This window comes from Mytilus californianus, unplaced genomic scaffold (genome assembly GCF_021869535.1).
Source record: "Mytilus californianus isolate M0D057914Y unplaced genomic scaffold, xbMytCali1.0.p SCAF_2, whole genome shotgun sequence".
In the NCBI taxonomy this organism is placed as follows: domain Eukaryota; kingdom Metazoa; phylum Mollusca; class Bivalvia; order Mytilida; family Mytilidae; genus Mytilus; species Mytilus californianus.
Genome location: NW_026262668.1, coordinates 98,997,389 through 99,019,512, shown reverse-complemented (window position 1 = coordinate 99,019,512; position 22,124 = coordinate 98,997,389). Strand labels below are relative to the sequence as shown.

General features: G+C 31.8%; 1 protein-coding gene across 8 annotated transcripts in view; it reads right to left on the bottom strand.

Annotated features, from left to right (window-relative positions):
- The window catches only part of LOC127730521 (uncharacterized), a 107,631-nt gene that overhangs the window by 66,323 nt on the left and 19,184 nt on the right, over window positions 1-22,124 (bottom strand). For 2 of the 8 annotated variants that reach the window (XM_052238951.1, XM_052238952.1), the window contains exons 5-6: window positions 20,643-20,741; window positions 20,248-20,346 (exon numbers count right to left, since the gene is read on the bottom strand). The exons of 5 other annotated variants lie outside the window; for them this stretch is intronic. In XM_052238951.1, coding sequence (XP_052094911.1) covers window positions 20,248-20,346; window positions 20,643-20,741 — 198 coding nt within the window. Of the gene's footprint in view, window positions 1-2,522; window positions 6,553-8,059; window positions 8,108-8,635; window positions 8,940-12,853; window positions 13,116-13,801; window positions 14,071-14,817; window positions 15,010-16,511; window positions 16,852-17,109; window positions 17,211-20,247; window positions 20,347-20,642; window positions 20,742-22,124 lie in introns of those variants that run through there. One more of the 8 variants, XM_052238953.1, reaches the window with a different exon arrangement.

Genomic DNA, 22,124 nt, shown 5'->3' with positions numbered 1-22,124 from the left:
TAATAGTACAGATGACACAACATAGAAAACTAAAGACTAAGCAACACGAACCCCACCAAAAACTGGGGATGATCTCAGGTGCTCCGGAAGGGTAAGCAGATCCTGCTCCACATGTGGCACCCGTCGTATTGCTTATGTTATTACAAATCCGGTAAATAGTCTAATTCGGTAAGTCACATTCGTGAAAAGGGAAGGGTATTGTAGTTACGACATAAGGAACATATCCGATATCATCTGTGAAACGGTTATTCCATAACGGTCAACCAACTCGTGATTGCGTCTGTAAAATTTACAAAGGGATGATTTCAACTTCACCATTTGGAACTCTTGGTTTAATAGCTTCCTTTTGAGCAGCAATCCTCTATCAAGGAAATCATGATAGGAAACACAAGCCCAGGAATATCGTATCAATTGTGAGATATATACTCCGTATGCAGGCGCTGCTGGAATGTTGCTACATAGAAATGAAAAGTTCACAATTGGGAAGCTGAAATCATCTCTTTTGTCGTATAGTTTTGTTTTCAACCGACCATCATTGTCAATTTCTAGATGTAAGTCAAGATATAAGGCAGACTTAACTGTATCTGTAGTATCCTTTATCTCTAGTTCGATGGGATAGATTCGTTCAACATAGTCACCACATTTTGTATTATTTAGTGAGAGAACATCATCTATATAGCGGAACGTAGAGTTAAAGGATATTGCTAACTTCTTATTTTTCTTCCTGAGAAGTTCCTGTATGAAGTAAACCTCATAATAATAAAGAAACAAGTCGACAAGAAGAGGGGACAATTGGTTCCCATTGGAATTCCGACAGTCTGTTGAAAAACACGTCCTCCAAAAGTAACAAATATGTCGTCAATCAAGAAATCAAGCATCTTGATAATGTCAGTTTCAGAGAATTTTTTGTTTGAATCAGAGTGATTCTTTACAAAGTAGGATTTATCCCTCCCCAAGACAAGATACTTGTAGCTACGTTCGCCATTCTTTTTAATGAAACAAAGTAATACGAACTCTTTCAATTTGTCTTTTAATTTGGAATGGGGAATACGTGTGTAAAGTGTAGAAAAGTCAAATGTTTTAATACTATGGCAAGATGAGAGGGTCTTAGATTGTATGTACTCTAAAAGATCTTTGGAATATTTAGTATCCACATCTGATTCACAAGTGACGCCTCTTTTGGGGAGATATATAATATTAATAGATATTTTGTTTTGTTTATGTACTGGTTCCCAGATACGATCTCAATGTTTTATCTCATAGAGAAATAACTTGGAAATGTTACCAGTATAAAAACACATGGTAGCGGTGAAAAATGAATTCGGAGGAATACCAAAATGAAGGTAGGGGTAGTACAGAATATTAGTATAAGTTTAAACTCTTAGAAGTTCGGGGCATATAAATGTTGAAAATATGCCACACAGCCCTATGTTTTGACCTTTGAATAAAAAAAGTAGTGCATATCAACTTTCCGTTCTAGAATATAATTTTTTACGAAACTTCATAGTAAAAGTGGCACAGCTTTAGCCGCAAAAGGAGTTCCTATGGGAAATTGCTTTGTCTATATTTACAGAAGTGCAACCTGAATGGTAACAATGGTAATGCACGGGATGCGCAATGTAATAGATATGACAGCTAGGGTATGTTTACATGCGGCTCAACTTTTAAGGAAAAGATATAAATCATACATAGAATCATAAACTCAGAAATCATTTTATTTTAATATAACACTTAAGTAGAAGATGAGTAAAGTTTCAATTCGGCCACAACGTGAGTTTACAAATCAAATTAAAACAAAGTTTTGAGTCTGTTGAAAATGATATGTTATATGTCAATATTGATAGACATAAATTTCAGTCTTATATATATATATATATATATATACGCTAAAAAAATTGTACAAAACAACACCAATATCAAAAAATTCGTAAGGGTTTCCGCGGAACCATGTGTCTCGCCTGAGATTACTGCTGTCAATGTAAAAATGTAATGTTGACATAAAAAGTGAGTCAATTTATAAGCAAAATACAGAATTTAAAAAACAATCATGCTTTTTCTTTAGATTCTATTTCTTTGTCTTGAAGATTTAGCTTCTGTCTAAGTTTCACAAAAATCCAAGACGGTTTACCAATTTATCATGTAAAAATGTAATCCCAGACTGTTTGTAAATGTTAACTGTAAAAAAACTAAATCCATCTTTCAGACAAATACTGAAAAGGATTTTTTTTTTCAAAAGTCTGCTTCAGACATTATTTCTAAATCATGAAAAAGCTTCTGCCAAAGTTTCAGAAAATTATACATGTATGAACATGTACGGTTGGACAAAGTAATTGGTGTGTAACAAACTTTAACCCCAGACTGTATCTACTTGTTAAATGTAATAAAAACTAAGTCCATTCATCAGTGAAATACGGAAAAAATCAAACTAAATATTTTCAAATTTTTTTCTGGATACTGATTTGATCATAAACAAGCTTCTGTCTTAATTTCATAAAATTCCATGAAGGTTTGGCAAAGTAATGGATGACTGAAAAACTTTAATCTTAGACTAAATCTGAAAACTATAAACAAACAGTCCATTTATTTGTAAAATACGGAAAAATAAAACTAAATATTTTTATGAATGTGACCTACCGAATTAGACTATTTACACCTATTTGTGACATGTTTACCTATTGTTTTTGTTTGTTTTGTTCACACATCGTTGTCAATATAATGGAATTTGATGCGACTGTCATACAAGTGAGAGGTTTAGCTAGCTTTAAAACCAGGTTCAATCCACCATTTTCTACATAAGAAAATGCCTGTACCAAGTTAAGAATATGACAGTTGTTATCCATTCGTTTGATGTGTTAGAACTATTGATTTTGCGATTTGATTGGGGACTTTCCTTTTTGAATTTTCCTCGGAGTTCAGTATTTTTGTGATTTGACTTTTTTCAAATGTATGGTTTGTATACTATATTTGGTCATTAACAAGCTTCTATCCAAATTTCATAATATTCCATGAAGGTTTGACAAAGTAATGGATGACTGAAAAACTTTAATCTTAGACTAAATCTGAAAACTATAAACAAACAGTCCATTTATTAGTAAAATACGGAAAAATAAAACTAAATATTTTTATGAATGTGACATACCGAATTATACTATTTACACCTATTTGTGACATGTTTACCTATTGTTTTTTGTTTGTTTTGTTCACACATCGTTGTCAATATAATGGAATTTGATGCGACTGTCATACAAGTGAGAGGTTTAGCTAGCTTTAAAACCAGGTTCAATCCACCATTTTCTACATAAGAAAATGCCTGTACCAAGTTAGGAAAATGACAGTTGTCATCCATTCGTTTGATGTGTTAGAACTTTTGATTTTGCCATTTGATTGGGGACTTTCCTTTCTGAATTTTCCTCGGAGTTCAGTATTTTTGTGATTTGACTTTTTTCAAATGTATGGTTTGTATACTATATTTGGTCATTAACAAGCTTCTATCCGAATTTCATAATATTCCATGAAGATTTGACAAAGTTATTGATGTAAAAAAAAAACTTTAATCTTAGACTAAATCTGAAAACTATAAACAAACAGTCCATTTATTAGTAAAATACGGAAAAATAAAACTAAATATTTTTATGAATGTGACATACCGAATTATACTATTTACACCTATTTGTGACATGTTTACCTATTGTTTTTGTTTGTTTTGTTCACACATCGTTGTCAATATAATGGAATTTGATGCGACTGTCATACAAGTGAGAGGTTTAGCTAGCTTTAAAACCAGGTTCAATCCACCATTTTCTACATAAGAAAATGCCTGTACCAAGTTAGGAATATGACAGTTGTTATCCATTCGTTTGATGTGTTAGAACTTTTGATTTTGCCATTTGATTGGGGACTTTCCTTTCTGAATTTTCATCGGAGTTCAGTATTTTTGTGATTTTACTTTTTTCAAATGTATGGTTTGTATACTATATTTGGTCATTAACAAGCTTCTATCCAAATTTCATAATATTCCATGAAGGTTTGACAAAGTTATTGATGTAAAAAAAAAACTTTAACCACAGACTGAATCCAAATGTTGACGCCGGCAACTCCGACGACTACGACGGAATCTAGGATCGCTATGTCTGGCATTCGCAACATAAATGTCGCAGGCTCCACAAAAAGGAAACAATAAATATCAGTATGTATAAATATTTTGGATAACAGATATCCTTCGTCAGTATAATGTTAAATGAATCATATCAATCTGTTCTGATTTAAATAAACAATCTTTAACGTTATACAAAGCGCACTCGTAAGAAAGTTATATAACTAATATCTAGACGTTTTATTTGTAAATACATCAATTGCCTTTTAAAATTAGATAATACCGTTAAATATATGACTGTTTAATCTGATTTGTTTTTCTTTCTCCTTTCTTGTAAAATGTATTTATGATCGTTACTAATTCTTTAATGTACAAGAACTTATCGAGAAATAGTCAAAATTTATCTCCTTAATAGAATACCAATAAACGTGTATATTTTATATGTCGTGATTTGCATATTACATACGCAAAAAGTTTTGTCATTTATTCAAGCTTGTATAGATGCCCAAATGACTATTTCCATAAAGCAATATGTTTAACCTTTCTGTGTTTAGATATATTTCATTAACAACATTTATTAAATGATGTTATAACTTGTAGGTGTTATTTGCAAGAACTAGATGATATGTTAATTACAAATATTGGAATATTTTTTACATAAAAAGTACAAGCAGTATTTAGTGTTATTTATATATACAGTTAAGAGTAATGCGAGAAAATAGTATATGAGAAGGTTTTCCAATAAGTATTGATAAATAGCATGAAATTAACTTGTATAATTATTTGAGTTTTTTATTTCTTTTTGTATTTAGCGTAAAAAACTTTAAATATATATAAACATAAAAGACGATTTAGATTGATTGATTGTTGGTTAAGGTTAAGATCGTTTAAAATCCATCGTCCTGGCACCTACAGTATATTTACTTTTTTCCAGTTTCTAAGTTATGTTTTTTCAGACTTGGTGCATCCTGATATAAGTGTTTTGTACGTTTTATTATTTTCATGCTTATTGTATGGTAGGGATGTCAACCTTCTTGACCTTGTTATAAACTATATTCAATAAGTGTTGATTAGATCACAAATCACTTAGTTTAAACAATGTTATTTCAAATAAAACATCACATAGCAATATAATAAAATTGAATTAAATATATAGAATTCAGAAACAAGCAAAGTTGCTGTATAAATATTACTCCTAGTACACAAATAATGCACTTATTGATCAAAACATAAATATAAATATTGGACATTGTAATAAATATATAAATATGAAAAAGGTCACAAAATGCAATAGAAAAAAGAATAAACATGAAAGTATGTCAAATACATAGTGTGAAATGCTTGGGGGATGATGAAACAGTAAAATCAAGGGGTAAAGAGTTTGATTTTGATGATGCATTTCTGTACCAAACTAAATAAATGTATGTTTTGCTCGTCTGAGAGTACCGTTGAGCCAAAAAAGCAAAATATTGTTGTCAACTTGGAAAGGAAGGACTAAAACGAAAGTTAATAGTGCATGTCTTAAATCGGCGTATATTGGACAAGTTAACAGGAAGTGTGAATCTGTTTCTAAATCACCAAAACGACAGTTTAGGTAATCTACTTAATGACAATTCAATGAACGTCTCAAAAAGCGTAAAATATGCATACTTGTGTTCTCCTTGTATAGATTATTTTCTTAGCGAGAACTCAAATATCCCTCGGTAAAACCAACAAAGAACTCGATTCTTCACCGAGTTGAAATCCCTTATTTTATGCATTCAGTTATACACCTTGCACTCTACGGGAAGATCGGTTACATTTTATGTTAATTTGAAAGAAATTCTACTGTAAGATGATTGGCTACCGAGTAAAATAGAAAGTTCTGTTGGTCTGCATTCGGATTGGATGTTAACTAGCTGTGCGTATCAAGTCAGGAGTATTACAGCTGTTTTCCATTCGTTTGATGTGTTTGAGCTTTTGATTTTGATATTTAATATGGGACTTTCCATTTTGAATTTTCCTTAGGGTTCGGTATTTTTGCAATGTTTTTTTTTAGAAGGGTAATTTACCAATAAAACTATATTCCGATATATATCATTCGTCTCAAATTTAGCCCAATGATGTTAGATCTGTAAATTTGTGTACGCAAATTTTTGTTCTTCCCTCAACGGGATATCAGTCGAAACATATTATCCTATCCTCTTTGTGAGCCGCTTTGACCTCTGCAGCCTCCAACGCTTTTCCACTTCTTTCTAATGCGACAGCCAAGGAGTTAACTTGACTACCATGTGGACGCCTTCCCCTCCATTTCCAGAATAATGCATCACAGAAGTCATCAATCTTAGGTAGGTCTCTAGCAAGTGCTGCTACTTCTGCTGTGGTCAATTTTAGGTGTATTGCTACTTCCTGTGCCTCATCCATGTTCAGTTTTTTCGCCAGTTCTTTTAATGAGTTCATCTTAAGAACTTTAATCATACCTACAAACAAATATGTCATATTTATGAAGTTACAGATATGATTTAAGTGAGTACTATATGTGTCTATAGAAATGAAAGGATAATATGCTAATTCAGTCGTAGAAATAATATATCCCTGTATAAACGCATATAAATTCTACCACTGCACCGTGGGAGGTGTCCGTTGTTATTCTGCGGTTTACATGTTGTAATGTACTTTTATATTATTTATTTATGTCTTTTTCTGTGCTGAATTTTCTTGCGTTTGTTTGGACTGTATTCCTGTCACGAAGTGTTGTCATTTAAGCGGTATTTTTTAACATTGCCATATAAGAAGGACGTTTGGCTAGCCATAAAACAAGGTTCAACCCACCATTTTTTCCTAAAATGTCCTGTACCAAGTCAGAAATATGGCAGTTGTTATCTACAGTCCGTTTCTATGTATGCTGGCGTTTGCTTTTATTGTAGTACAGTGTTTCTGTTGTTCGGTTGTTTTCCTCTTATAGTTGATGTGTTTCCCTCGGTTTTAGTTTGTTATCCAGATTTATTTTTGCTTAATCAAATTATGACTATTGAACAGCGGTATACTACTGTTGCCTTTATTTACGATATTTCATTACCCAAGACAGTTAAATTTTCAAATTTAAAACTTCAAGAGTGGTTAAATATCGTATTACACAAGGTTCAGTTTTGGAATCTGGTTCTCTTATAACTTGAAGACGATATGTAAACAAAATTTATTTTTATTTTTCAATGATCTGCAAAACAGACGTGTTGTTTCGATGTGTCGTCATCAGACATGGTTATCTTTTTTCGTTGCGCAATCACAAAATCAGAGGAAACCAGACAATTTGACCTCATAATCAAATGTGACCAATATAGAATTGAAATCAAACCAGCCACTCGTTGATGATAAAAAAGTCATTATTTCGGGAAAATTATAAATCTACTAAGAATAAGAGAAAACGTATTATGGTACAATTTATTCACGTAACAATTACCCAAATTCAATAGAGCATCCTGAATGAGAAGAGAGATTAAGAAAAACAGTTCAGGTTTTCACCGAGAAAGGCCGTGTATTAGAATTTTATTAGTTTTCGTCACATACTTTCTATCATTTAGTTTGAACAAACACTTGATTGATAACTTTTCCGCCATTAGATAGCTCTCTACAAGATCATGTTTTCCATAACAGATACCTGAAAGTCGTTTACCATTTATTTTGGAAATTATTTATCTATTTCTCCGCTATAAATATTTCTCATATTTGACAATGTTGTATCTAATTTATTCCATTTTTGTATATTTTTTTCTAACTTGCAAATTATTAACGTATTATTTAAACTAAAGCATATTCTTTTGTATAGTCGTATACCATCTTCTTAGTATGTAGTTGGAATTTCCAATTTTAACTTAGTTTCAGGTGGATGATAGTGACTTATGATAGGAAGATAATTGAACTTAATAAACCTTTCTTTATTTTTTTTTTTGTTTTAGAAAAAAATAAGTAATATTTATTACTACTTACAGTCATTATCGGTCAATGGTTGAAATACCTTCACTTCAATGTTGTCAACTGTAAAGATAAATAAAATAAAACTAGATAATTTATTAACGATATGTAGAAATGGTTTTGTTTTTTGTTGTTTGTTCGTTCATTTATTTTTGTTTTCTTAAATTTTAATACTAACAATGGTCCATTATTTCAAAGGTTGAATAAAGGTTTAGCAATATAGTCACCTGGAATTCTCCTATCCTAAAGTAAACTCAATAATAAATAACAACGTCGTCATGTAAGCTGTTCGGGATGTACACATAATCTGCATCGGCCGTCCGGAATGAGCCCGTGAAATACAATGCTTTGTGTATATAGATTATGTTGAACTAAATATTCCTTTCAACAACCCTTCTATTAATGTGTGGGTCCTTTTTATATGTGTAGAAATATAATTGTAACCATTCATTAGTTGAGGAAGGAATATATGTTTGGTATCATAATATTTACAAACTGTTCATCGCGCCTTTGTCTTCACAAGACTCGACACTACTGATATAAGACTAAAACTAAAAAAATGACAATCACCATAAATACATTTACACTCACCGGGAGCTGTCGGTACTGGAAGAAGGTGCATGGGTAAGGATGTCAGCTTCGTGTAAGTCGTGATTGGATCTCTTGGTATTACAGTTTCTTTACTTTTGAAACAATTTTCACTTTCTAAAACTATGATTGGTTCCTGTTCTGTCTCTACTATAAGTTCAATTTCGATTTGACCAATTGGAGGATTACGTTTGTCTAATAACTCAGCGCTGAAAATATGGAAGTTATCTCGGTTCGGATGAAACATAAGCCTCTGTGTATCTGATTGCTCTGTTCCTGCTATTTTTATATTCCCATCAAACTTAACCTTTTAAAGTAAAATCAAGTTAAATCAAGCAGTCGATCTCCCAATTTATCAAATTAATAATTATCCGTATTATATAAACAAACAACTACCAATCGCATTGTACCTAGCACATTTCAGAAAAATAGAATTTATAGTCAAATAACAATTTGAAATGTTTTGAACTGCATAAACTACTAAAATAGCTCTTGTCATTAGTATTGAGATATGAGCTACAGCTTTACCGAAAAAGATAGTTTGTTACAAGATGTATTTATCACAAATGTTAATGTGTGTAAAATATTTTTTTTGGTAAGGTTGTTGCTCATATCGATTTTGTTAAATACATTGTAACTATTTGTTAAATTGACATTTAAGCTCAAATATGTGAATATGAACATGTGAATGACTGAATAGTGATATCGCAAGTGACCTTTATGCACTGAAGTGTCTAGATTCTATCATCATTGTTTTAAAGGCTTGATTAAGTTAACTGGTTTTCAGGGGGCCTATAATGGCTACAAAATACATTACAAATCCCATGTCTTTGCTCATTGGAAGCGAAGCAAGCGTAGACATAGGATCTATATTATTATCTATTGCTTTCAGAATATTAATAAATCTAGTATTTCATCTGTCAAAATTAGTGCAAGAAGATACAAATCACTAGAACATTTTTGATTCGACCTAAACTTAAATCTTAAAAATTCATGAAATTTCAAACCTTAAGTATCTTTATCTCAAATTATCCGATAAAAAAAAAGATTTGCATGTTTTCTATCGATGTGCAGTACACGAACCATGTCCATGTACTGACACAATCTAGTTTTTTAAATTGTATATGGACATGGCTTGTAAACTGCATATTGCTAGTAAACATACAAATATGATATATATCTGAACTAATTTAGAAAATCGTTATTTGTTCAATACCTTGAAATCCGTTTCCGTGCAACAATATGGAGATCTAGTACCGGGAAATGTTCTTTTTTTTTATTTTTAAACATTTTGAATACATGTACATGTCTTTTATAATGTGGTGTTTTAATCTGAATGATGGATTAAAACAAATGCTTACACACATCTATTCAAAGGCAACACAAAGTCAAAGCACGTTAGTTCTTCTTCTCAAAGATACATTCAGGCTTGTCAAGTTTTAACTACATTTCAGAAGATTAATGTCTTTTTATTTTATCGCAATTGTTGACCGTTTAAAGTAAAACATTCAATAAAGTTTCAACATTTGGACGATCGAAGATGTTAACAATACAATACTAATATTTGAGATAGAAATCGAGCTAGAAATCCCGGTAAACGGCTTTGTAAAGGTGAATATTGAAACTTCAATTATTAGAGTAAATGTACTGTATTATTGTCTTACGGTATAATAAGAAAACATGTATATCTGATTCATCTGAAATAAATATATAACTATAGAAAAGAAATAGATTTCATTTGACCTTATCTACCTTGTTTTCATGATTTCATATATGGCACCACCCCTCGCCCATTGAAATTGTGATTGAAAAGTAAAGAATATGGTATCTTCAAAGTATTTCAGCAAAAAATAATTGTAGGCATAGGGAGGCGAATCTGTGAATTTTTCAGAAAGCTGCCGCATATTTTTCCAAATTAAACAAAAAATCAGGCGTTAACAAATTCACCTACGTTTATGTCGTCACAAATGTAATCCCATTTATTTGTATTGTGGTCCTGTCATGTGATGTTGTCGTTTTGGTGTTGTGTTTGACGTTGCCATAAAAGCGGGAGGTTTGGCATGCCACAAAACCAGGTTCAACCCACCATTGTTTTCTTAAAATGTCCTGTACCAAGTCAGGAAGATGGCCATTGTTATATTACAGTTCGTTTCTGTGTGTGTTACATTTTAATGTTGTGTTCTTGTTGTGTCGTTGCTCGCCTCTTATATTTGATGCTTTTCCATCAGTTTTAGTTTGTAACCCGGATTTGGTTTTATCTCTATTGATTTATGAGTTTCGAACAGCGGTATACTACTGTTGCCTTTATACATCACTACTGGTGCAATTCTTTGAAACATTTTATTTTAACTGAAACGGATTATCATTCTAACATATGCTTTTTTTAAATGTTTACATCGTTGCAGTTAGAAATTTTCAGATTGTTATGGTCAAAATTAAGAGTTAGTGAACCAACTCCTTTTATTATTTATCAAGGTAACAAACAAACAAAAACTGAGGGAATCGCATAAACTCCAAAAGGAGCAAGACCGCGTGCGTCGAAAGTGTAAGCGTCTTTTGCATGTATGCATCAACAGCCATGCGAATTCCTACACAGTCAAAACGTCAAAATCGGAAAAAGACACAATCGGTAAAATAACAGATCTGTCCGCAACGGAACATATATATATTCTTTTGATTTGCTCTCATTTTGTCAACCGTAGTTACACAAATATTATTCAGTAGACATTACAAAAAAACAGGTAAATGGATTTGTAGATAGATTGGAAAGAAATCCCTACATACATACTTTAGTTTTTGAAATGTACACTCGCCAGTGTGTAAGAACGGTTGGAAGGCTTTTGAAGGCGTGACAAACCTTCACTGGTGTCAACATAGCTTTTCTATTTGATATGTGTGACATTCGACGATACACGTGAACAATGCAAATGACAATGTCATAGTTTCACGACATTGTTTTAAAACATTAAAAAGAAAAAGGATAATTACTATAGTAGTGTGACTGCGGCCTCCTGTTTCAAAATAACTTTTGAATTCGACTAAGTGGTTTGTAACCTATGAAAAGATGTGTAGTGTAAGGCCAGTTCAGTATTTTGAATAAAAAATAAAAAATGTTGGCAATCTTAGTTAAAGCCAACAACATTATTAGTCATTGTATACTAATATTGGTGTCAGTTATGAGATCGGATCCATCATGAGGTACCACACTTACTGATTCATGAAACCGGCATGTAATTGTTGTTATAAAGAACAAAAATGGCAAATGTTGATTGATAAAGGTGAATATTTTTGTTATATACAATCCAATCCTGAGATATCATGACTTAGTATCTTGTATAAAAAGAAGAAATACATGCACTCTTAATTAATGCTGAGAACAGATTTAATATTGGAAAACCTTTATTGATCTCGTTTACTGCAAACCAACTTATTTTTCGCGAGCGATTTATTTTCGCGAATTCGGCGAGTAGAAAAATAACGCGAATATAAAATCGTCGCGAATAAGTAAAACTTGGATCTGTCCTTATTTAACTACATCAAGTAAATTTTAAAATCGCGAAATTAAATCGCCGAGAAGTGGGCTACAAACAATCTGGAGATATAAAATCTACTGATTGTAAATGCTGGTTCAGCGTTTTTGATAATAAAGAAAGGAGATGCTGGCACTCGAATTAAAGTGGAATAATTTTTAAAGTCAATTTGTTTCAATATTGCCCTCATTTAAAATATTAGAATCCATCCTGAGTTATCAAATGTACTTATTTATATTACCGGCATATGATTTTAAAAAGTATAAATATTGCCAATGTTACTTAATGCGGGAAAATTTTGTTATTATATTAAAAAATGAAAATAACACGTTATAAATTTAAACCTTTTTCAGATATCCAAACTACTTTTTTCACTTTCTGAGCAGTCGTAAAAGCAGTCCTAAGAATAAGTCTGCTTTAAATGTTAACTTGATTTTGGTCCTAAGACCGGTCAAACTAGTCTCAAAACCCAGCACAGGTTAACCATGACTAGTCAAAATGTCCGGTCTTCAAGTTAACTTGTGTACATGTTAGGGTCGTATACATCTGTACAGAAGATTTTAACGAGCATGGTAACTATGTTAAAACCTTTTTTAACAATAATATCTTATCCTTCAAATCTCTTACAGTGATATAAATATAGATTTGATTGACCAATTAAACTTGCATGTAATTCTGGTAAACTACTTACCCTAAACCATTGATTGATCTGGACTGTATGACACATTCTCTCGACTTTTTGAATGCTAAACTGCTGTTTCTCCCAATCCGTCTTTCTCTTTGCTGCCTTTCTCTGTAAAGCACATTCTATAACTATTGCGTACTCATCACATGAAAGCGTTTTTGCAAATGCAAAGAACTCGACTTGTCGTTCGTTGTTCAAAGCTTTTTGTATACTCTTACACACGCCGATCATATCCGTCTCAACCTTTTTCTTTGAAACACCTGTAAATCTGCAAACGAAGAATATAACTAATTTAAACCACCGAATTTGAACTTCATAAAAAAAGTTAAACATTCATTAATTGCATTAACGTATGTTTAAGCACATCATTTGTTTTTTGTTCGTTTTCAAATGCCTGACTAAAAATGTAAAATTTTTAGTTCGTCTTCGAAATTAAACCTTTCATTTTTAATGATACCTGCATGTTTACATGTGTCGTAATAATAAAAATATATATATATATAAAGCTAATATGATCGAAATTGCCAATCAAACTGCATCGCCTAATTTTAGTTTTACTCCAGCTAGATCACTTCCTGTTGTCTTTATCTACAAAATATAGTAACAAACTGATATTTCGTGAAATTTCGATTTGATTTCACGTTACTTTTCTTCACAATTGGGATTCGTTGAGGGATGGACATACGTTTTATTTTTGTGTTCATTTTTTTATAATGATGATTGTAGTCATTTTCAACTGCAATATGAAAACAATATTAGGTCAACTTCAATGTCAGTAAAATATCATTTATTTTGTATTCGACACGAAACAGTTGAAGGGCTCGGTAAACCTTGCCCTTCCCCAGTTTCTTAGCCCAATACAAAAATAGTGTAAGGGAGTTGGAAAATTTCTTTCTAAATAATTTCTTTTTTCAAACGGAAAGGTATGGAGATTATGTAAATCTATTAACCTACATGGAGAAATGCGAGATTTTGAAGGAAGCGCGGTGACTTTCCATTTTGGCTTCAATGATTTTCCAATCTTTTATTTTCTCTGGATATTCTTTAGACGACGTTAAAATAACTATTTCATTATCTTCGTTTGTTGTCGAATGCATTGGTAACTTTACGTCGATTGGTTGTTTAGGTTGTTGGTGATTACTCATGGAAACATTAATTACATTTGTAACTATAAATGCTTCTCTCTTCGATATTGCTTCTTCAACATCTTTAGTCTCTACAACCTGTAAAAAGTACTAGACTTTAATGTGAAAATATATCTTAGATGGATTGCGAATTTTTATTTATATATGGTGCCCAAATAAAATATTGCTATAATATTAACGATGCTATCTTAATATCACATACCATAATAATCCATACATTTTATATATTAATAGCGTATATTATTATGTTGTTATTATATTATGTGTTTGGGATCATTGTGGTTCTTTTCAATCCAAGTTTTGTCATGTCCTACCACAAGGAATTTAAAGTTACAACTTCCAGATAAAACACTTTCAATTAAGCATTGGAAATAGAAGTCATTAAAATCACATGGCGATTCTTTCTGTCTTCTGCGTTGATTTCAGTTATCAAGTCCATACTCGTATCGTTACAGTGAAATCGTAGGTAATATCATAACAAAAATACCAATTAACGAGTTATGCAGCAACTTTGTTTAGGACAATTCCTTATTTTAAAAAAAACCCGTACTTTATAGCTTAATAAATGTATCTATAATTGAATCATTCAGAATAGTAACAGTTATGTGTTTTATTTATCTTTTAATACCAGCAAATTGTGCATGTTAGTTCTACTTAAATTATAGCAGATGTTTTTCGATTGGAGTGGCAGCTTATGCATAACAGGATATATCTACCATGTGTGGGCACCACGTATCAATTCCTTTAGAGTTCATTTGATTATGTTAACTACTTAATACAGTAATTCAACTGCTGTACTATGATAACAATTACTAAATATCATACATTAAAAAGGAGATCTCCGGGTGAATCAAACGTGTCCTTAGGTATATCTATTTCAGCGTCTGGCTCCAATTGTGGTTGAATGGTCACTGCCCGCTTTGTTATGCTGAATACCTCTGGTTTTTTAACAGTAACAAACATGAATGAAACAACTGCACCATGTTTGATGTTGACAGTTACAACTACATCTGTGTGCTGCCACAAAAAAAAATCCTCATAAATGATCATTGATAATCTCATTAAATAGGAAACCATTTTCATACAACAATAGCATGACATGTTTATAGATTATCGATGCTTTTTTCAAACGGAGGTCTTTCGTAGCTACAATATCCTCAAAGAGCGACAGCCCGGAAATGAGATGTAGCAGAGAAATATTCTCGAGTTTGAAATGTTATTGATAATATGTTTATCGCAGTTTTCCTTGGCATCGATAGTGACGTAGCTCATGTTATCATACATTCTCGTTCTCTCAACTATGAAAAACTCATATTACTTGAGAAGCATGCTATCACAACTTATCACAAACCAAGATGAAAGCAACATTTTAGAAAAAAGCAATAGTATTATATATTAAGTGTCTGAATAATAGCTATAAGTAGATATAAAAAGATGTGGTATGAGTACCAATGAGACAACTCTCCATCAAAGTCACAATTTGTAAAAGTAAATAAAGGCAACAGTAGTATACCGCTATTCGAAATTCATAAATGGATTGAGAAAAAAACAAATCCGGGTTACAAACTAAACCATTATAGGTCAAAGTACGGCCTTCAACACGGAGCCTTGGCTCACAATAAACAGAAAGCTATAAAAGGCCCAAAAAATGACTAGTGTAAAACTATTCAAACAGGAAAACCAACGATCTAATCTATATAAAAAGCGAGAAACGAGAAACACTTATGAACCACATCAACAAACGACAACCGGGTTTAAACGTTTTAATAGGCATCAACATTCACCCTACCTGAAACAATAGTGTAACATCACAACATAGAAAGACACACTAAGATCTACATTCAATATATTTGTGCTTATATTTGTGATAAGGTCAAATTTAGTTGGTTGTTTATTTATACTGTTATAACACTGAGGATATTTAGGTTTTTCATATCTGCGTCATGTATGTTTTCTAGAGTGGTTTGTTCAGTTTATTTAACAAAAGTCTAGCATAATAATAGTATGAAGAACATTGTTATCCTGATTTTAAAATTGCGTTAAGTTGATCTATATTCAACGTAGCTATTTTTCATACACCGTTATTGTCTGTCTGACATGTTTTATAATTACGTACATATAACTCATGTTACAAGATATCACTTTGGAACAGCATGTGATGCGTGAATATGCGGGGGTGTTTAAGTATTTTCATTTCGAATTGTAACCTTTTAGACATGTTTGTATTTGTTGATCGGGACTAATGATATTTGAACCTGAGTTAATTATGACTGTAATATTTCAATTTTAAGGGAGGGGGTGAATAACTTATCATCCGGCTATTGCTGCATTTTTCCCGTTGTCATTTTTTTACCCTACCTGTTATTCTTTTTGACGTAACATATATTAAGAAAATAAGATTATCTGAATTTTAAACATATGTTTTACAAACGATGTTAAAAACGATGGTAAACAAATGTGGCATGTATTTATATTTAAGAAAAATAACGTAATTTAAAAATAAAAAGAGTTTTACATACGTTTGTCTCTTCATTCCGAGTGGAGCTGTCGATATTTGCCACATTTCCATTTGGAGAAATAACATACAAGGTCTCGTTGCAGTTTGGAATTCCATTTAGTTTTAATTTCAAAATGAATGTAGTACTAGAACATCCCCATGCTTTACACTCGTATGCATCACTGAACAGCTTTTCATCTTTATTGATATACTTCCGGACATCTATGTATTCTACATGAATTCTAGAGCAGTAGAAGTAGTAAGGTTGATGTGTTGACTTTTTTGACAGCAGAGTCGCTCCCAATTTCTTCATTTCAGAATCACTTCCAGATTCAATGTAGTTAACATCGAATGCTATGCCACTAATTTAACAAATTAAATGTTCATATAAAACAATTGTTTTCTTATTGATAACTTATACCATGAAACACATTCCAACTTCAATTACTGGTTGTAATAAAAGAAAACTAAAGAGAAAAAATTAGGATTGTTTGCGATGTTTTATGTATGATATTTGCCTTATATACAGATTTGTTTAATGTTTATTCATATTACCCTAAAATGAAATATTTATATTGTAGAACAAACATACAAACAGGATGAAAAATAAAACATATTACCCATGCTTAAAACCAAGTAAACGATAATTGTGCTTTAAGAATATATCAACAATAGCTTTATCTTCTTTATCACTTGACTGTATTGCTTCTTCTAACCATTGCTGTCAAATTAGAATTCGAAAGATGATACAGATGTTATTCCAGTCTTTTATACATGTGTTACAGGTGTAAATAAATCTAATACATACAGCAAATATTTATCCTTTTCTTGATTTGGATACTTCAGTTTCACACGGGAAACTATATACAATAATATACGACAAAAGACAATTTCTCGTTCCTTATTGTTAATAAATTCATCATACATACCAGGATTGAAAATTTCCCTTTTTGGACGATGATGTTTTCCTTTAGCCACTTCTTACGGTGCGTATATTTCACAACCTGTTCGCTAGGCCCTTGTCTGTAGTCGCGTTTTAGATTTCAATGAACACAATTTATGCAAAACTGTTGAGTTAGAGATTTCGTTACCACACATTAATTAAAACGTTTATTACATTTTTCCATAGATACAAAGATTTGGTAAGGAAGATTGGCTGTACCTATTCAAAATTTCAAAATTCATTGATCATTTGAAAAAAAATATTTTTAAAGATTATTAATCTAACACCGTACTGAAATTTTTGAATATTGTTTTTATCGGTACTAACATTGATTTTGTTTTTGATAAATTAAAAATTAACTTAATTATATTGCTATATATGCACAGTAATTAGCTTATGTATTCATGATCCTACATCCTGTCGATACTGTTTAAGAAATGATTCTTTCATGCCATGCTCTATGCTCATTTTGTCAATATCTTTATACCGAGCGTTAGCGAGGTATAAACTGTTGACTTATATAATGTCTACATTATCAATATACAAATTTGGTACGTGTATACTAATTTGAAAACAGATAAGAAAGAGAGCAAAATCATCAGTCATAAAAAGCTGACAACACAATGACCAAAGAAGAAAAAACGAAACGACAAAAAAATAATCTCGATACACTTCACAAAATATGGTGGTCGATATAACGTATTTCATTCAGTGAGTTGATTCTGTTCCACCATTGGCATCTGTCGTATTGATTATATAGCAAGGAAAACATTGGTGGTTAGTCGCAATCGGAGGTGTCATAATCGACAAAAAGAGGACGAGATTGTGATTACTATAATAGGAACATATCCATGGTCATCTACCATACAGATATTCTATAACAGTCAACCAAATAATTATCAAGTACATAAAATGTTTGAAAAGGATGACTTCAACTTAACTAATAGCAGCCCTTGTTTTGATAGCTTCCTTGGATAATAATCTTTGGCGAAAAACATGGTAGGAAACGCAACCTCTGTAATATCGTATCAATTGGGAATATGTACTTCGTATTTAAGCGCTAAAGGCATGTTGTTAAAATAAAAGTTCCTAGTAGGAAAGCCGAAATCTTTCCTTGATTCTTAAGAGGCGCTGTCAATAAACATTCATCTTTTTCCTCATAATGACTGCAAAGTGCAAAACTATCTATGTATATAATAGCATACATGTTGTCTCATTGGCACTCATACCACATCTTCTTATATCTATGGTTGATATTCCAAATACGCGTACCTGGAATTATATTCCCACAGTTTCCATGAACATTAAAATTTTAGTTTGAAAACCATAAAAAATTGGAAATGTAAAATATTTTATTTTTATTATTTAGATACACTTTCGTTTGCTCAGACTTATAGATATAACACATTAAAGTGCCCAATTTGATGTTCAAAATTGAGAATGAAAATGGGGAATATGTCAAAGAGACAACAATCCGACCAAAGAGCAGATAACAGCCGAAGGCCACCTATGGGTCTTCAACGCAGCGAGAAAATCCCGCACCCAGAGGTGGTCCTCAGCTGGCCCCTAAATAAAATTGTGTTCAGTGAAAATGGACGTCACACTAAACTCCAAAACATATAAAGGAACTAAAATTAAAAAACATACAAGACTAACAAAGGCCAGAGGCTGCTGACTTGGGACAGGCGGAAAAATGCGGCTGGGTTAAACATGTTTTGTGAGATCTCAACCCTCCCCTATACCTCTACCTTTAGCCATTATGTTAAGAAATGACCTAGTAAGTATGCACTCTAACATATCTTCACATTGCCTCTAAAGAAGTTAGTTTCCCATTTTTCTGAAGCCCAATATTGACAAGTGAAAAATAGATGTAAGTAATCTAAAAAGAAGTTTTCATTGAGCATTTGGAATCTCAGCATGTATAAATTTGTTGAATAGGACACTTATGTAATATAAGTATCCAATTCAGTGACGGAAAATCCAGTTCTTCACTTATAGATAAAATTCCAAAAGAACATTGATTTTATTAAAATTATTTGACATTTCACAGTGATATTATACTTTAACTTTGTTTAAACCTGTTTATTTTCTTTTGACTTTAATTATTTATCCCTTGTAATTTTTTATTAACTGTGTATTTGCATTCAGGAGTCACAGGTCAAATTTATTCGTTCATTGTGTTTATTCACGTTTTTTGATTGAGTTAAGCCTTCCAATTGATATTTTATATTGTGTTTTTCTATGTTGTGATGTTATACTATTGTTTCAGAAAAGGGAGAAGGTTTGGTAACATAAAAACGTTTAATCCCGCGGCAAATGTTTGCACCTGTCCTAAGTCAGGAATCTGATTACAGTAGTTGTCGTCTGTTTATGTGGTTCATACTGTTTCTCGTTTCTCGTTTTTATATAAATTAGACCGTTGGTTTTTCCGTTTGAATGGTTTTACACTAGTAATTTTTTGGGGCCCTTTATAGCTTGCTGTTCGGTGTGAGCCAATGCTCCGTGTTGAAGGCCGTACCTTGACCTATAATGGTTTACTTTTATAAATTGTAACTTGGATGGAGAGTTGTCTCATTGGCACTCATACCACATCTTCCTATATCTATTGAACAGACTTATTATTTTTCAAAATTTCCTCTTTTGTTAGTGCAAAGGGAGTATATGGGGGAAAGTTTGAAGAGTAAGAAAAATCAACTCAGCTGATTCATAGATTGGTTTTTAACTACATTCAGTAGATGAATATAGTTGCTAAAGTTATAATGGAATCAAGACTGAAACTTGTAACAATTTTTTCTGTAAAACAGTATATTCTTACCCAGTCTTGCATGACAAGATCTGATCCGAAAAGACATAAAGCTTCGATAACCTTAACATGTTTACCCATGACAGCTAGCTCCAAGGGGGTCTGACCTTGCTGAATTATAAATGATATAAGTTGGTTAATTACACTGTTATCTCAAATACAAATACATCTTTGTGTAAATTTAAGAAAATTATGACAATGGTTAACAATAAAAGAAATAATAAAATATATAATGCAATGCAATGTCTCCGTCCCTTGATGTCATACAGTTTGCAGAAGATTTACCTGTTAAAAATTGATTTTCTAGAAACTAACTTTTCCCCTAATTTTTTGATTCAAGCTAACAAAATGCAATATTTATCATGTGCACCTTTTTCATTTTTCATGTTGAAGGTAAAAAATCATACCCAGTTTAATGCATAAACATCAGCGTCATTTGCTACCAAAGCGACAACGGTTGTGTCATGACCAGAACGTGCAGCTTTATGAAGTGCTGTTTCACCATTCTAAAATACAAAGAAAATAATTTTGATAGTATGAAACAAGTTATTCATAATATACAGTTGAAGATCATCATTAGATGTCTTACTTCATTATTGCATCGTGTATTTCATGAGTTTTCTGAATTATTAGATTTGTTTATGAAGCTTTACACTTGTACACATGTTTTGATGTACATATAATGCCAACACAAATGTACCATGTATTTCAAAAAATCATTATCGAAATTTTTCCTCGATAAAACAAGTATTTGGTAAAGTCCCGTTCTATAACGCTGAACATAAATTTCATATCTTTATGGTAAGATCAAAATTTATAAATAAAAACGTCTCAATATGTAACATTTATCATTAATTTCTTGATTACCCTTTGAACAAAACAGGCTGACTACGAGTACATACCATTTGAATAATAATCATTAAGCACACTGATGTTATCATAAACAACTTGTTAAGACACTTATGTGACACATGTTGAGCAGGATTACCTGAGATCATCCCCGATTTTTTGTGAGGTTGGTGATGCTTAATCTTAAATTTTTCTATGTTGTGCTTTTTATACCGTTGTTTGTCATTGTATTGTTCTTCATTTTTTGCCATGGTATTGTCAGTTTTTTGTTCGACTTGTGAGTTTGAATGTCTCTTTGGTATTTTTCGCCTCTTTATTATGTTCCTGAATATTGACGAGAGATAAATTGAAGTATTACACTAGGTTATGTTTCATTCAGGCTTAATAAACCTTCACATTAAATCTGTGCGGTGGTTAGTTGAATATGTCTGAATTGTATGAATTGTATGAACAATTTATCTGTTAAATTTTGATTTCGAACAACTCTTGAGTACATACAAAACCCATACCTTAAAGTAAGCTAAGACTTATTTTACTTTTATATTTTTTTTTCTCGATGAAACATTAAAGCAGTCATTATATTCGCTTGAAGACCAGCTTCTTTCCTGCATATCTCTAGCTTATATAAGCGTCTTTTTTACTTCTTTAACCGTTATTTATGCAGTAAAAATATGGCCTTCATCAATATCGTGAAGAGGTTTGTTTATCCATCAGTGCCAATCAGAGGTTGATTCTTAAAAATTCTAAAGATCTACCGAAAAATTACAAATCCTTACAATTTTGCAATATTATCAAAACTTTAGTTTTTCGACGTTTACCACTTCCAATTCCACGATGGAATTAAAATATTGAATACATCGGCTCATTAAACACAGCTTTTCCTGAAATCAAGGGAATCGTAGATATAATGCTTTGTTTTAGGTCAAGAAAATTCTAGGGTTATGAAGAACCTTTCTGATTATCTGCAGTAAGATATACTGTGCCCCGTCGTATTTGGCTTACATATCTTAATTGATACGTTACGCACCTCCATGTTCAAA